Source organism: Poecilia reticulata, linkage group LG7 (assembly GCF_000633615.1).
Source record: "Poecilia reticulata strain Guanapo linkage group LG7, Guppy_female_1.0+MT, whole genome shotgun sequence".
Lineage (NCBI taxonomy): Eukaryota > Metazoa > Chordata > Actinopteri > Cyprinodontiformes > Poeciliidae > Poecilia > Poecilia reticulata.
This window is the reverse complement of record NC_024337.1, coordinates 12,695,329-12,712,049: the sequence shown is the minus strand read 5'-3', so window position 1 is coordinate 12,712,049 and position 16,721 is coordinate 12,695,329. Positions and strand designations below refer to the sequence as shown.

The 16,721-nt window shown below is 40.7% G+C and overlaps 1 protein-coding gene and 1 non-coding gene across 2 annotated transcripts in view; one reads left to right on the top strand and one right to left on the bottom strand.

Moving 5' to 3' along the window:
* The first annotated feature begins 747 nt into the window (after positions 1–747).
* Positions 748–16,721, top strand: part of kif5aa (kinesin family member 5A, a) — a 27,770-nt gene continuing 11,796 nt past the window's right edge. The window contains exons 1-25 of the mRNA XM_008413465.2: positions 748–1,400; positions 5,125–5,212; positions 5,317–5,390; positions 5,927–6,031; positions 6,177–6,225; positions 6,327–6,382; positions 6,484–6,571; positions 8,697–8,821; positions 8,926–9,030; positions 9,444–9,592; positions 10,368–10,516; positions 10,607–10,785; positions 11,161–11,229; positions 11,315–11,521; positions 12,050–12,196; positions 12,516–12,704; positions 12,833–12,950; positions 13,071–13,132; positions 13,383–13,492; positions 13,632–13,733; positions 13,944–14,004; positions 14,399–14,470; positions 15,089–15,193; positions 15,493–15,709; positions 15,805–15,979. Coding sequence (XP_008411687.1) covers positions 1,272–1,400; positions 5,125–5,212; positions 5,317–5,390; positions 5,927–6,031; positions 6,177–6,225; positions 6,327–6,382; positions 6,484–6,571; positions 8,697–8,821; positions 8,926–9,030; positions 9,444–9,592; positions 10,368–10,516; positions 10,607–10,785; positions 11,161–11,229; positions 11,315–11,521; positions 12,050–12,196; positions 12,516–12,704; positions 12,833–12,950; positions 13,071–13,132; positions 13,383–13,492; positions 13,632–13,733; positions 13,944–14,004; positions 14,399–14,470; positions 15,089–15,193; positions 15,493–15,709; positions 15,805–15,979 — 2,930 coding nt within the window. The 5' untranslated portion in view covers positions 748–1,271. The remainder of the gene's footprint in view (positions 1,401–5,124; positions 5,213–5,316; positions 5,391–5,926; positions 6,032–6,176; positions 6,226–6,326; positions 6,383–6,483; positions 6,572–8,696; positions 8,822–8,925; positions 9,031–9,443; positions 9,593–10,367; positions 10,517–10,606; positions 10,786–11,160; positions 11,230–11,314; positions 11,522–12,049; positions 12,197–12,515; positions 12,705–12,832; positions 12,951–13,070; positions 13,133–13,382; positions 13,493–13,631; positions 13,734–13,943; positions 14,005–14,398; positions 14,471–15,088; positions 15,194–15,492; positions 15,710–15,804; positions 15,980–16,721) is intronic.
* trnak-cuu (transfer RNA lysine (anticodon CUU)) lies at positions 11,028–11,100 on the bottom strand. Its single transcript has one exon. It is a non-coding gene; the product is annotated as a tRNA-Lys (tRNA).

The following is a 16,721-nucleotide window of genomic DNA, read 5'->3' as shown; positions in this document are numbered from 1 at the left end:
TGGAGCATTTACGCTCCAGGTGAATACGATTTTTAGCAAAATTTAGCGAACAATTTTTAGCAAAATTGTTTGCTAAAAAAACAATTTTTTTTAGCAAAAAAATTTTGTGAAACAAATCACAATTTGAGAGAAACGGGCTAAGATCTGAATCAAAGTACGTTGTAACATTGTCAGATTTATTAAAGTTTGTATATGACCAAAAAAAAAAAAACTACAGTTGCTACAAATACTTTTGGGAAGCATTGCTCCTATTTGATATCATGGCTGTCCTCCACAACACTCCAAGTTGTGATGCAGCCTGAGAATTAAATAAACCCTGCAAGCAGCCGATCCAGTCTGCTAACCTAAACGCGTCTTAAAGCAGTCTGTCCAACATTTTAATGGGCAGAGTGTGTCCTCAGGCTTCACATTCCGCTGAATCATATTCTCTCACCATCAATCACTGTAATACATCTTCAAAGTGAAGCTCAGTCAGTAACAATAGCCTCTCTCCGCCCAGAAAGCCTCTTTTATTTATTTATAAAAAAAATTTCAAAGTGACTTCATGAGATCAGAAAGCTTCCAGAAAATGATTCTGAATGATGATTATTAAACAATTTTTTTTTGTCTCCTAATCAGTTCGGATGCGACGCTCCTCGTGTTGGCTCCGACTTCCTCTTCCTATAATGATGCGGCTCTGAGTCAAGATGATGATGCTGAGGCTGTGGGTACCGCTTTAAAGAAGCGGATGCTGACCACGCCCTTCCGCGAACCACCGATAGAGGGCGCCGTTTCGTTCCCAAGCAGGCCGAAAGAGCAGCAGCTTTTACCTCACTGCCCTTCCAGCAGCATCTCACCTTCAGCCGGCCACACGCACATCCGCCGACGCCCCTGACGGAGACCACCGGAGGCAGGAGACACAAGCCGCGTCTGGAAGAGATAGACAAACGAGGCGAAAGCGTTCAACGCCAGGGCCAATTGATTTAATAATGTAGGGCTTGTTTTTGCGGTTCGACATCTAATTTAGCCTGCCCGCTTCACTGCGACACAGAAATCCCGCATAGATCTACCGCAACCTTCTCCTCGGCTTGTCACGGTCTTGCCTTCGTTCCTTCCCGGACGCAAGCAGTCGACGTCTTCCGCGAATCCGTCGCTGTTTGGGTTTTTTTTCTTTTCGGCAGTCAGATCAGGCCGCATCTGCTCGCCCTCCAGCCTCAGCAGCATCTTTCCAGCAGCAGCAGCAGCAGCAGCATCATCATCCTTCTCATCAACGCCACCCTCGAATCTGCGCAATGGCCGACGTACCAGCGGAGTGCAACATAAAAGTGCTGTGTCGCTTTCGCCCCCTCAACCAGTCCGAGATCGTACGCGGGGACCAGTTCCTGCCCAAATTTCAAGGGGACGACACCGTCATCGTGGGGGTGAGTGAGGATGGGGGAGCCGCTTTGTTGCAGGCCCTTCATCAATAAATCACCAGCCGGCGCGACCCCATCTGTTTTGGGTCGGAGCTCAGCTGTTCAACGCGACGCAGCAGCAAATTAAAACGCCGCGCTCTTTTCTCTTATACTGGCGTCTATTGCATGACAAAGCGCAAAAGTTTAGCATTCATGTGATGTTTCTGAAATGCGCACATTGGCCTGTTGCATCAGCTGACTGTGGTCTGCGCGGTGCTTAGATTGTTCTTGTGTTGTTGTTTTTGTGTTTGTTTAAATGTTGAGATTATTGCAGGGGTTTCGTTGAGAATCGTTGATTCTTATTAACGAAAAAGAAATACGGAAGCTCGTCTCGTTCATCTTTGCCTACCTCGCCTCAGTGTTAAAGAGGCCCTGGGTGGTGTGTCCCCCCCTGACTTCAGTGCACTGAAGTCAATTCTGCCTTTTTAAAATTTGGGTTGATGACATCACAAGAGGCACAGCAGTGAATTCCTCATCAAGAACTACAAGCATGCAGATTTACAAAAAATTTAAAACTGACCATGTTCCTCTTTCGTATTGCTTTGGACCTATAAAAGAAGAAGAAGAAGAAAAAAAAACAGTCACTGTGCACTTAAGCCGCGAAGGAAGACTTTATTTTTGTCAGTTTACAATTTTTATGGAGATAAACTGTCCCAAAAACATTCAAGCATAATATTTAATCTTATTAGATTGTACATTATTATAATTAGAAATCTTTGCTATGCTCTATTTTGATTTATTCATTTTCTAATCCTTTGTGGTCCAGTCGACTTTTATAAAATGTGACTAATTTTGGCCCAAGCTCTTACCAAACATAACAAACTTCTAGTGGCAGATATTATTATTTAAAGTCAAAACAGCTCATGGTTTATGACACATTTTTGTACCCAAAAACGAGCATTACTGCAAACATGAAGTGGGAAAAAGGGTGAAATGAGCAGCACCTGAATCAGGCTAGGTGGCATTAGTAAGCACTAGTGTGGAAAAGCGACTTTTGATAGATTTCATTATATAGATTTTGACATTCTGAAGCAGATAAGTTGCATTAGAGTAAAGGCAGTGGCCAGATCTTCATTCATTTGTCTTAAGGAATGCAATTATTTCTCTCTCATGAGAGTCAGAGAAGCAAAGTCTAATGTTTTTTTCACAAGCAACAATGGAGGAAAGCCTGCAGATCCACTGACAGATAATTCAAGTGCTCTCTTTGGCCTCCAGGCCAGCAGGGGGCTCCAACCAGGAAGTCACAAAGTTCACTACTATGTCAGGTTGTAAATCCTGTTTTGATTTTCTCTCTAAAGTAATGTAACATTTGGACAAGTTTTGACAATAGGAAATTGTCTACAAAGATTACATTGATGAAAGCTATAAGCAGAGGTTGGCATATTTTTTTTATAATAGTAATGTAGTCTGCTTAATTCTGCATAATAATATAGTTTGAGAAACAGGTTCTGATTAAAAGCATGGAACGAATCTGGCTTGGAAACAGACTGTAGTTGGTAGCTTTTCTATATTTAGTATACGTAATTTCAAAAACATGTCAACCTTTTTGCATGTACTTTCTTGTTGATTAAATTGTTTTTAAACAGACTAAATTTAGATACCATATGTACTACCAATATAAACTAATTAACTTAGCATAATCTGAATGTTACATTGTTCACTCTTGGCTTCTGCATATGTAAAACATAAAAAGGACAACAATAAAATAGTGTGTCTGCATAAGGACACGTTCCAAAAAATGAGAGGATAATGTTGATTTAGATTCTCCCGTATCTTTCAACATGCAGAGAGACAAACTACAGTGAAACTATTTCCAGTGATGAATGCAGAGATCTCATCTTGACCTTCCTTTCCTCTGTTGGCATTAGGTTGGACACTAGAGCCAGAAACCGATCTGTCTAATTGCCTAAAGAGCAGATCAATAATCGTTCAGAGACAGCATGCATTACCGCCTGACCTGGTTTTTCATGTCTCTGGCTTTTAGCATCTGTCTCCTCTTGGGTCTTCTAATAATTCTTTGTTTTTCATTTCTTGTACTGTTTTTTTTGTGTAAATCATCCTCTTGGCTTTCTTTATTGCCTCCCTTTATAAATTTGGTTTCCCTAACGCTTCCTTCAGAGAGTGACTGTCTCTCCCTCGTAAATCACTCTGACATGTAGGCGGACTGCAGATGAGTCAATTTGCTAATGATGATTAATACAGCTCAGTTTCTGGCTGCTGACATTATTATAGAAGGCTGGCCTCAGGTTCAGATGGGACAGTGATGGAGGTTACTGAGTCACTTATCAGCGTGTCTCACAGAGGCTGCCTACATTTGATGTAATTAAATAAAAAGCATACCATTCTAGATTTAAGCACCAGCATATGGATAAAAGTACTCTCAGATAAAATGACACCAGTTCAAGAGTCTAGAGTTTAGAAGGTCTGTATTTTATTCAGACATTAGCATCTTGTTTGGAAAGATATGTATATATATACACACACACACACACACACACACACACACACACACACACACACACACACACACATATATATATATAGACAATGGAAAGTAGAAGTGATATTGTGCCATATGTAGAGTTTAACTAACCAAATAAATAATGACAAAATTATTTGGAGATGACATTTTAATCTGACATTTCAGTATGTAAATGTATCAATTAGCACAGCTAGCATCACTAAAACAGTCATCTTTCTAAGTGTACTTCAGGGAATGTAGATCTTTGTCTTATGTCTGAGATTCACAAAAAGATCCCAACATTCCCAAATCCAGCATTTCCATAACAGACAGAGGCTAAAGATCTGAAGATTAAAACAGAGAAACTGTTTTATACCTTTAGCCTTCTTGTTATTTGGTGAAAAACATGTTCTCTTTTGTTGGCCGAATGAACTGTAGACATGTCTTGACATGTTGCGGAAACAGATGCTTTCTACATCTCTATGTGCTGAGACACTTAGAAACTGCATAAAGAAGTTACTAAGTGTTGTCCATGTCAGCTGACGGAGTTTACATGCTGTGTGTTTGTTTGGAAAAAGATTGTGTTTTTAATTACGGTGGTAACTAACCAGTCGGGGCTAATGAAAGTGAAAATCCTCAAATTCTGGTCCGCATCTGATTTCTCAGCTCATCTTTATGAAAACATTTTTTTTTTCTAATAAAGTGCAGCAGCAGCATGTCCTTTTGGTTCATGTACTTTGTTTAACTTCAGTTTTACTATGAAAACTGGAATCTACTGAAGACAGATCCACATGGTTTTGCCAAGGTTCTTTGGAGCATGGTCATGTCAGAAGTGGCAAAAAAATGGGGAGAAAAATTTAAAATGGTTCCTTTTTAAAAAAAAAAAATCTAATTAAGGAATAGCACTGAAAACTCACTTAGGTGTAGATGTGTTTCAAAACCTGTAGGAGCAACAAAAGTAAATTCACGAAAAAAAAAAATAAAAATGGTGTTAACATCCTGGTAACATTCACCCATTAGGAAAGAAGCCCATGTTTCTTCAAAGTAAAGCACTTTATCAACCATCTTCATTGATATGCCGGTATGTCGGCTTATCAACAAGTTGTCCAGAATCTAGTGTAAAACTACAAAAAATATGTTTAGTCAAAATGTATTTTCCAAAACGTTTTCTTCTCTGGTTGCATTTCTAACTGTTTGCTTTGCTTTTGTTTTGTTTTGTTTTTGTTGCAGGGGAAGCCGTATGCATTTGATCGTGTGTTTCCAACCAACACCACCCAGGAGCAAGTTTACAATACCTGTGCCAAGCAGATCGTCAAGGGTAAGGTCAAACCGAGGAACACATCCACTGCTAAATCTACTCACAACATTACAGAAAAAAAATCTGACAATCATCTATTTGTCGTTGTGTCTTTCTACATGCAGATGTGCTCAGTGGATACAATGGCACCATCTTTGCATATGGACAAACGTCCTCTGGGAAGACTCACACCATGGAGGTCTATATTATATTATATTATATTATATTATATTATATTATATTATATTATATTATATTATATTATATTATATTATATTATATTATATTATATTATTGTGTTCTGTGTCCAGTGGAGAAAATGACATATTTCTGCTCTTACTCTTTCGTATCTTGTTCAGCGAAAACGGTGGACAGAATAAGACAATTATAGAGAATCTAGTTGAACTGTTTTTACATTTGCATGACACAATTTACCCACTGCTTTGTTTTTGGTTCTGGTTTGTTTTGTTTCTGCTCCAGTTGATGGAAGCTGGACAATGGTTTTAACAGAAAATATCTATTTTAACAACTGATTATCTGTTGTCCTGAAAACAAGACAATTGTTTATTTTTTTTAATCACACATCTTGCTATTTTTCTATCATATCTTGTTATTTTTAGTGTCTTAAGAGTGTTATTGTAAAAAGAGCTTTCATCAACACTTTGATCTGGACACTAATGGCCGTCTCACACCTTCTCAGTGCTGTTTTTTCATCTGCTTTTTCATCTGTTTCAGGGAAAGCTGCACGACCCTCACCAGATGGGCATCATTCCTCGCATTGCTGAGGATATTTTCAATCATATCTTTGCGATGGACGAAAACCTGGAATTCCACATCAAGGTCTAATTTTAGAGTTGCTCCATCTTGTGTCGTGAACGTTTCTCGTTTAGGAAGAGTGTCTTATTTAGATGTGAACTTTTTTTTTTTTTACCTCCTCTCCATCTTTATTTGCTGTTCCCTTTTTCTTCGCTTTTTTCTACGTCAGGTTTCCTACTTTGAAATCTACATGGACAAAATCCGTGACCTGCTGGATGGTTAGTGAATAGAGATAAAAGAACAATTTGCTAATGTGAACAAGTATTTGTTTTATTCATTTTGTTTTCTTTTGGCTATTTTCATGTTTCGTTTCTTTTAGTGACGAAGACCAACCTGTCTGTCCATGAGGATAAGAACAGGGTTCCATATGTTAAGGTTGGTAACGCAGATGCTCTATTTTCATCCTTCTATGTGAACCTCTGGCTGGATTATTACGTCAACGATAACATCTCTGCCTCGTTTTCTCCTCCACTTAGGGATGCACCGAGCGCTTTGTGTCCAGTCCTGATGAGGTTATGGATGTGATTGATGAAGGCAAAGCGAACCGCCATGTTGCCGTGACCAGTGAGTATCAGTAAAATCCCATAGAAAGCATTTATACGTACAATGATCCACACTCTTCTTTTTCTTTTTTTTTTTTTTTTTTTACAATGCAACCTCAAACATTAATAGATATTGGGTTTTTATTTGATAGACCACTACAAAGCATGAGAGACTGTGAAGAGGAGGGAAAAGGAGACATCATTTTCACAATGTTTTATGAAAATATTTGGTTTTTAGGGCTAAAAATCTGAAATTGCAATCAACTCCCTGCCATGAGTGAATACTTTGTGGAACCGTGTTTTACAGCATTCGCAGTTTGTCCTTACATTTTAAAATTATGCTGCACTTTGTCTTGGTCTACTGCAGATAATCTCAATAAAATACATTGAGGTTTTTGATTGTAATGTGACAGGATGTGTGGATCATTTTCATAATGTAACTGTTGTGAAGATCTGTGTTTGGAGAAACACTCACAGCTCCTACTGTTGATAATAATGTGTTGTGAGTAAATGATGGTCAAGTTTATCTGGCCCAACATTGTTCCTTGTAATGGAAGCTCCTCGATACAGGAAAAAAGTCATAATATTTTCTTAATAAAAATGAAAACATGCGCAAAGATTCCTGGGTGGGGTTTGAACTTGATGAAAAGATGCAAAATTTTAAAACGCAGTATTGTGAAAAGTCAAGAAAAACAAAATTGACCCCAAAAAATAAATAAGACTAACAGAGGCAGAAAATAAAACTTGAACATCCTGCCATAAAGGTTACTAAGTTTTCAATAAATGGGACAATTGTGTGTTTTGCTTTATTTTTGCACTTTTGTCACTTCAACCTTGAAAATTCACTTCTCTGTTCTGTTTTTGTCTATAAGTTAGTGCAATATCACAAGCTTATGATTAAAAATGATAGTTTACAATTATTGTAAAAATGATAGTATACAATTATTGTAAACTATGGTGATAAAACCAAAGGCAGACTGAAACAAAAAGGGGAAGCATCAGATGAGTTTTGGGAACCGGTGCATTCAAGACGTACGAGTCTCAAACTCACAACAGCCTCGACCGTGGAGGGAGCAGCACGCCAGCAGAAGCTGCTCTCAGATGATTTGCTGAAAGCCGCATTCCTGTGCGGCGCAGGGTTGTCCGGTTCCCGTCGCCGCCTGCTGACTCACGGTGCTGCAGAGTGATGTTGCTGATAGCAGCCTAATGGGGCCACAGTCTGCCGACGCGGAGCTGATGCCCTCAGATATCTACAGAGAAACCTGAACTTTCAGCCTGTGAGGCGGTTCGATCAGGAGAGTCATTTAGCAGAGTGCTGCTCATTTATCAGCCGCTCGCTGTGAAACGGGCAAATCCTCCAGCTGTGATGTTGGCTGCTTTGATCGATTTGAGACTAATTGTAGGGAAATTTTTAATTATTTAAAAAAAATAATAATAATAGGTTACCACTTGCACTTCGTAACACTCTTTATTATGAAGAGCTTTGTGTCTTTAAGTTAGATGATTACATGGCTGCAGTGTAGTAAAGATAATTAAGTTGCCTTTCATTCAACTCTAATTACATTAGCATAATCTCAAACTCAATCACTGGCTTCTGATTTCCAGCAGTGACTTTTCCTTATGTTTTCCTTTCATTCTTTTCCAGAAAGTCGGGTGAGTTTCTCCATTTTAATTGGTTGAAGGGGGTCAGGAGAGGATAGCATTAATGTCAGAATCCCCAAGGCAATAACTAATTTGCTAATAACTAAAACTAATAGCTAATTTGCCCCATATAAGAATAATGTCTGTAATTGTCTATCACATAAAATCCTAATAAAATAATTTGAAGTTTGTGGTTCTAACCTGAGAAAATGTGATAAAGTTGAAAAGGTTATGACTAATTTTACAAAAAGAGCTGAATGTTGGGTAACAGACTGGTGGCTACACAATGTAAGATATGTCAGGCAGTACATTCGTCCACTTTCTTTATTAAAAAGTTAGTAACAATGCACCACATTTCAAAGTTGTCTTGTATGGGCGCTGGCGCATCTTGCGCTTTGTTTTTGTTTCCCAAACTTGAATGGATCGCTTTTAGTCCCAGTCACTATAAAGCGCATTGTGATTTTCTTAAGCACTTCCTCTGTTTTTTTGATTTTGTCCTTGTCCAGACATGAACGAGCACAGCTCCCGCAGCCACAGCATCTTCCTGATCAACATCAAGCAGGAGCACGTGGAGACGGAGCAGAAACTGTGTGGGAAACTCTACCTGGTGGATCTGGCTGGCAGCGAGAAGGCAGGAGACGCATGCAGGACACGCTGCAAATATTCAACACCAGTGAATTCTCACCAAATTCAGATCGGTGATTATTCTTCTCCGTGTTCGCTTTCCCCCTCCAGGTCAGTAAGACCGGAGCTGCCGGTTCTGTCCTGGACGAGGCTAAAAACATCAACAAGTCTCTTTCCGCTCTGGGGAATGTCATCTCTGCCTTGGCCGAGGGAACGGTAACCGCATTCGTTTTTCTCTTGATTCCGTTTGCCATTTTTGTTTGTTTAATTACTTAATTAAAAGACAAACAACAACAAAAAAGATTTTCTCCTCAATTGTTTTAAGCTGTAAACTGAAAGATTAGTTAGATGTGTTTTAACTCAAAGAGGAAAAAGTCTTCCTGTCCTGCTTGTTGGCTATTTCCTTTCCTTTCCTTTCCTTTCCTTTCCTTTCCTTTCCTTTCCTTTCCTTTCCTTTCCTTTCCTTTCCTTTCCTTTCCTTTCCTTTCCTTTCCTTTCCTTTCCAGCAACACAGATTTTTCCATGAACATAAAAAAAAAAAAATCAGTTTCTGTTCTTGTTTTGTATCTCGCTTTTCTCCTGCTCTTTGTCGTTGATGTATCTATACTCCGATCTTTCATCTGCTGCAGAAAAGTCACGTTCCGTACCGCGACAGCAAAATGACCCGCATCCTGCAGGACTCGCTGGGCGGGAACTGTCGCACCACCATGTTCATCTGCTGCTCTCCGTCCAGCTATAACGAAGGGGAGACTAAATCAACTCTGATGTTCGGACAGCGGTAGACTCACAGTCGATTCAGCTTTGACAAATATCCAATTCTGTTCAGAGTGGACAATAATAAAAAAAGAAAGCTTGCATTAAAAACTGAGCTACAATAAATGGAAGAAGTTAAAGAAACAGGAACACATTTAAGGGAATAATACTTTAAATTAATGCTATTTTCGTGGAAATGTTTTCAATGTTGATTTTCTTTTGTTAGACTATATATTTTTTCTCCACTTACTTACTTATATTTTACAAAGCATTTAAAACATCTAATATTTTTATAACTTTTAGTTAGTTTTTACAATCTAAACTGAACAGATTTTAAAAAACTTCCCTCTGACGTTACTAATGTTTTTTTTTTCATTTTGATTCTGAAAGTCAGAGAGGTGAAGAACGTGCTTCACTCTTCAGATTAAAATGCATTCTCTGCATTTCTGCTAAAGAAAATGTTTGCACAAAAAATCTTTGCGGCAAGATTTTCAAATGAAGCTTGGACTATTGTTAGACTCATCCCTAATGACATATTAGACATTTTATTATATAATCATGGTAAACCATAAAAATTGTTTTGCACAGGAATGAATCAGAACAGTGAAGTCTTTTGGTCTTTTGTTTTTTTGTTCCTTTTCCTCAGCCTGGATTTCAATTATATCTGTGCATGTCCAAAGCATCATACTGTGAAGTTACAAAATGTGGAAAGAAATTCTTATTTATGTGATAAAACAGTCTTAACAAAGCGATTCTTAATTCCAACCTGTATTTATTCCCTTTCCTTCTTCTGGTCTCAGCGCCAAGACCATAAGGAACACGGCCTCCATTAACCTGGAGCTGACTGCCGAGCAGTGGAAGAGGAAGTACGAGAAGGAGAAGGAGAAGAACAAGACGCTGAAGGAGACAATTCAGAAACTGGAGGCGGAGCTCAACCGCTGGAGAAACGGTGCGATCATCTCTTCCAATCAGGTCGTCGTTTTGGCTGCATAACTTCTGATCAGATCCGAGACCCAACATCTTGTCTTCTGCTTCGCAGGAGAGGACGTACCCGAGACTGAGCGGACCACGTCAGACGTGGTGACTCGCATCGAGACCGTGGAGGAGCGCCCCGTTCTGGACAACGACACCTCCTCCATTGTGGTCCGCATCTCCGAAGAGGAGCGGCAGAAGTACGAAGAGGAGATCCGCAAGCTGTACAAGCAGCTGGATGACAAGGTTGAAACCCACAAACTTAAAACAGCGCTTATGTTGTTATATAAACTATGTTAGTTTTATATTTGAGTAGACGTGCAAAGCTGCCCTGAAATTGAATGGGTATTTAAGACTGATTATGTCCGTCCAACTAAACTAGGGAGCATAAATCAGAGAGACCAACAAGATCTGTGTGAGACTATACACATTTAAGTCAAATTATTACATTTTTGTAATTTTGCTAAATTATACTGTCAACAACGTGGTGCCCAACGTGGGGCTCGAACCTACGACCCTGAGATTAAGAGTCTCATGCTCTACCGACTGAGCTAATCGGGCTCTGTCAGGCGTTTTTAACATTTTAAGGGGTCAATATTCATTATGTCACGTTTGTTGCAGGACGATGAGATCAACCTGCAGTGTCAGCTGGTGGAGAAACTGAAGCAGCAAATGCTGGACCAGGACGAGGTGAGAAAACTCTCCCAAATGATCCGATTCTGCCTTTGGCTCTTAAAACGTTCTGTTGTATCTTTTACCGTCTTCACGCCTGCAGCTCCTGGCCTCGTCCCGGGGAGATGGGGACAAGGTCCAGGCTGAGCTCGGCAGGCTGCAGGTGGAGAGCGACTGCGCCAAGGCCGAGGTGAAGGAGGTCCTTCAGGCTCTGGAGGAGCTGGCCATTAACTACGACCAGAAGAGCCAGGAGGTGGAGGAGAAGGGCCTGCAGAACCAGCTGCTGGCCGACCAGCTGTCCCAGAAAATGGTATGTATCACCGTGACGCGATTAGTGGAGGGAGTCAGGTAGAAGGAGAACCGAGCTGAGAGGCAGGAGGGGGACCAGAAGGTCCATTCTGGGTGCGCTGCAACAAAGAGACAAGCAAATGTTACAGTAACACAGTTTCAGTGAGTGGAAAGCAGTGCAGGAATTTTATGAAATTTAAATATTGGATAAGAAAAATCTCTTTATATTTTAGATATGTGGAAGTTATGTTTGTACTTCTGTTAGTTTTTTTTTTTTAATGGATGTTTGTAAAGAAATGTAAAACAATTTCTCCGTCATTGCAAAATGATCTAGTAATAATCTTTGTTACTTTTCACTATAACGCTTCTATCAGCGATCCTGAGTCTGGACCCTGTTTTGAAATTACTGTCATTTTTATCAAGTCTGCAGACCTGTCACTCACTTTGACTACTATAAAACATACCAAAATACAATTTCCTGGCTAGAAAGACGTCCATTACAGCTCTACGGTTGGCTTGTGTGCTTCTCCTTTCTCCCCTCTCCCCCCAGGCGAGTCTGATGGAGCTGGAGGCGGAGCTGTCCCGAATGCAGGAGGTGAGCGGTCAGCAGAGGAAGCGCATCGCCGACGTCCTCAACGGACTCATGAGGGACCTCAGCGAGTTCAGCACCATCGTCGGGAACGGAGAGATAAAGCTGGTGAGCACAACTGCAGAACTGAGGTTTCATGTGGAGGTTATGGAGGCAGATCACCTTAAAACGTCTTAAACTCAATTATCTCAGGTTCAGGCTTCAGTAGGCTAAGATTCTCCATAATAGATTTTATTTCAGTCATACATCTACATTCATCCATCTTTTTTTTTAATACTCTGTGGCATTAATTTGTTTTATGTGCTGGAGTTTTGCCTCAGGAATTTGGTTGTTGTCCCCTAATTTGCAAAAAAAAGTTTCTTGTGGTTGGCTGTTCTTTGTCCTGGTATAAAATTGGACGAAAACTCGTTCATGTTTTTTCGTGTAGCCGGTGGAGATCAGCGGCGCCATCGAGGAGGAGTTCACCGTGGCCCGCCTCTACATCAGTAAGATCAAGTCAGAGGTGAAGAGCATGGTGAAGCGATGCCGCCAGCTGGAGAACATGCAGCTGGAGTGCCACCGCAAGATGGAGGAGACCGGCCGGGAGCTCTCCTCATGCCAGCTCCTCATCTCTCAGGTGCCAACGCAGAGTAAAAAAAGAAGAAGAAATAAAATAAATAAACTAAAATAATCATGGGCAGATGGTTGAAGGGGTGGAAGGGTCTTCATGGTTCATGCTGTTGTTTGTGCTTTCTGTTCGTGCAGCACGAGGCTAAGATCCGCTCTCTGACCGAGTACATGCAGAGCGTGGAGCAGAAGAAGAGGCAGCTGGAGGAAAGCCACGACTCCCTGACCGAAGAGCTGGCTAAGCTGCAGGACCAGGGTAACGGGCAGCACAGAAAAGCTCAGGAAAGCCTGTCTTGCAAAATAAATTCTGCTTTCTCGCTTCATGTGGCTTTTTTTTTTGCTGTTTTTTTTTGCTTGTTTGCCACTGAACTTACAGATAACTCTGTGCTTGTGGAGAAAGACGGAGAGAAGGGTGAGATCGAGGATGGAAATACGAAGGTAACAAAGATTTTACTGTGTGCGTTTAGGAGAAAGTTGGTGTACTTTCCTTTAAAAATGTAGTAATTCCTTTAAACCTCACAATAAGTTTGACTCAAATTACACTCCTGAGCTTCACCTGCTAAAAAAAAAACTATACCAGATTTTTTAGTAATTTGATATGATTTAAGTGTTTAACGCTCAGACAGGAGAAACCATGGCATATTATCAGTCAGCATCTTTTAATGCACGTGGTTTTCCCAACTTCCAGAAAGCGCTTCGTCAGCAGGGGGAGTCTCACCGCGGCCTCCATCACAAGCAGCTGGCCCGCCTGCGGGATGAGATCAACGAGAAGCAGAGGGTCATCGATGAGCTCACCGAGTCTGACATCATCTTTTCTTTTACCAAAAGATTGTCTTCTATCCAATCTTTTAATTTCAATAGTTATTTGCTATTTTACCTGTGTTTTCCATTGAAGGAACCCTGACTTATTTCATTTTTTTATGTCCTAAAACTTCAGTCGTAACTCCAAGCTGGAGCTGGAGCTGGCTCAGGTGCGCGCCGACTTTGATCGCCTGAAGAGTCAGGACAGCTGCAAGAGCGAGCGCCTGGAGGAGCTTTCGTACGTATCTGGGAGTTTTAGTTTCACTAAAGCTAGATTCGGATTAAAGTCAGGATCCTGATGGTCAAAAAAATTAAATAAAAAAAAAGAAATCATGGCCATTTAGTATGTAAATGAGTATTTATGCCTATTTGACGACAGAGGTGATTGATCTGAGTTTTATTCCAGCAAGAGAACAACTGAACAGATGCTTTTACTGCTTTTTGTTAGATTCCTGCATGAGCGCCATGAGCAGACCAAGCAGGACTTGAAGGGTCTGGAGGAGACTGTTGTGAGTAAAACAGACACGACTCTCCATCTGCTTACAACTCCCAGAGTTTCTCCCTAAAGGACGACACTGTATAAGTTTCGCACAACAGAAAAAGTAGTTGTTTTTACCGCAGGTCTGCAAGACCAAAACAGTGCACATTTTTTTGATGTAGCAGCCCTGGGTTTTGTAGTTTTTACAAGCTTATCTTATAAAAACTACAAGAACTACAACAGTTTTCAATTGTTGACATCTGGGCAGACAGCAGTCGTGTGATTGGTCCAAGTTTTGAATTGACCGTGGTTCACACGCCGAAATGCTGCAGTGGGAAACACTTATGAAGACTTTCCAGAGACTCTGCACTTGAGTTCTGTCTTATGGAGTATCTCTAGACTTTAACCGTCTTTCCGTCTTCCAGGCCCGCGAACTCCAGACCCTCCACAACCTGCGCAAGCTGTTCGTTCAAGACCTCACGTCGCGGGTTAAAAAAGTAAGGAGCTCAACTCTCAAGAAACCCGTGAGCTACAAGCGCCTCACAGAGGCGTATGAACATATTCACACGCCTTGAAATTCTTCACATTTTGCCACATTACGATGACAGATTGTAGTTTTTTTACTTGAAAATGATGTGATAGATTAACACAAAGTAAAGTATGATGGTAAAATGGAAGGAAGAGGATTCATGGTTTGGACATTTTCACTTTTAAAACATATATGAAAAGCAGCAGCTCAAGGGGGAGAAAAGACTGAAGAGTGGCAAAAAGAAAAGCAATATTAAAAGAAAATAACTGACCACTTGTCTACCTGTAAACACATTACAGTCATGAATAAAAAAGCTGTTTTAAAGGCTGAAACTGGGGCACTAAACAATGATAACAGGGTTTGTAAAAAAAAAAAAAGATACAAACTGCTAATAATTTATCTTCCGCTCTTCAACTATGCTTACTTACTGTACCGCAGCAAACTGCTTTGTGTTACTTTAGATTTTTTAAATATTTCTACAGAAATATATATAAAAAAAATATCGCAGACAATTCATCAGCTCCTCCGTTAAGAAGCTTTCCCCTTTTGATTTTCTCTTGTTTTTTCTTTGTTTCTGTCTCTGCAGAGTTCCGAAATGGAGCCTGATGATAGCGGGGGGTCTAGCACCCAGAAGCAGAAGATTTCCTTTCTTGAGAATAACCTGGACCAACTTACAAAGGTTCACAAACAGGTGAGAAGCGCATAGAAATGAGACGGGTTGTAATAATAAGCGATGTGGTCCTGAGGGTTGGAATTAGAGCCAAGAGAAGACATACGACATTAATACAGTAGAGTTATCTTGATGCTATTTTTTACTCACTTTTTGCACCAGTCATTTTTGGGTCATTTGCTCCAAACAACACAAGTAGATTGTGAGTTTGAAAGTAAAAAATGAAGATCTCTGCAAACCGTTTGTTTATATTGTTTCTGTGCCTTTAAATCTGTTGTATTCCATCCTGTTTCCTGTCTCTCTTCCCCCCCAACCCACAGCTGGTTCGTGACAATGCAGATCTGCGTTGTGAGCTTCCAAAGCTGGAGAAACGGCTTCGGTCTACTGCTGAGAGAGTTAAGGCCCTGGAGACTGCACTGAGGGACGCCAAAGAGGGCGCCATGATGGACCGCCGCCGCTACCAGCAGGAGGTGGATCGGATCAAGGAGGCCATGAAGTCTAAAATCGCGCTGAGACGCCCCCATGCTGCACAGATCGGTACAGTTCCCTCACTTGTCCTTCGCAACACTCGAGCGTGACGGTGCGACTACGAACAGGTGACAAATCTTACGTGGCGCTCGTCTTTCCAACAGCAAAACCAGTGAGACCAAAGCAGCTGCCCGTCTGCTCTCCCACCAACCCGTTCTACGCCTACATCCGGGCCACCGAGCACGCCAACGCCTACAGCAACGCCCTCTTCCAGAGCAGCACGACCCCCAAGAGCTCCTCCAGCATCGACTGCAACCTGAACTCTGTGCAGAGCAACACGTGAGTTAAATACTCCCTCGGTCTGCGCCATCTTTGACCGGAGCGTTTAAACGTTTTTCCACATTTTTCCATGTTTAGACCAGTAACTGCAAAGTCGTCTACATCGAATGTGACAGACCAACGCAAGGCGGTAACTGTGAAACAGAAGGAGAACACATGATATTAGAAACATTGTTTACGAAAGTAAAGCACATTTAAACAAAGAGGTTAAACCAACGTGCTGCCGGTTAATATATGGAATAAAATATGTGACACCAATGTTTGTAAGAATATTTTTATAAAAGTGATAGGTATTTTCCTAGAACCTACATAAAAGAACCACAGACAACGTATATGAATTTTATGACAAACTTTGCAAAGGAGAAGACTCTATCAATTGCTCCTCCGAGCTGTTCATAGAGCGTTCTGAAAACCTTCAGTTTGTTTGTCTCTTTTATTAGCAGAAGAGAGAAAGGTGTGAACAGGAATGGAGGGGGTGAAACCCACATCCTATATTCACAGTAGGATGTGAATTCAGACAGACAGAGGGGAGACACAGAAACTAAATTAACACATACTAGGTTTTACAGCTCAGGACTTTCCCAGGAAGATCTAAGTCACCATCTGTACAAACATGCTTGATTAAGGAAGATTTAATTTTGTCTCCCAAGTTTCAACAAGTTTGAACACTAAACCTCTAAATATAAACTAGTAACATAAACTTATAAATATAAGAATGATAACAAACATAATAACTCTAACA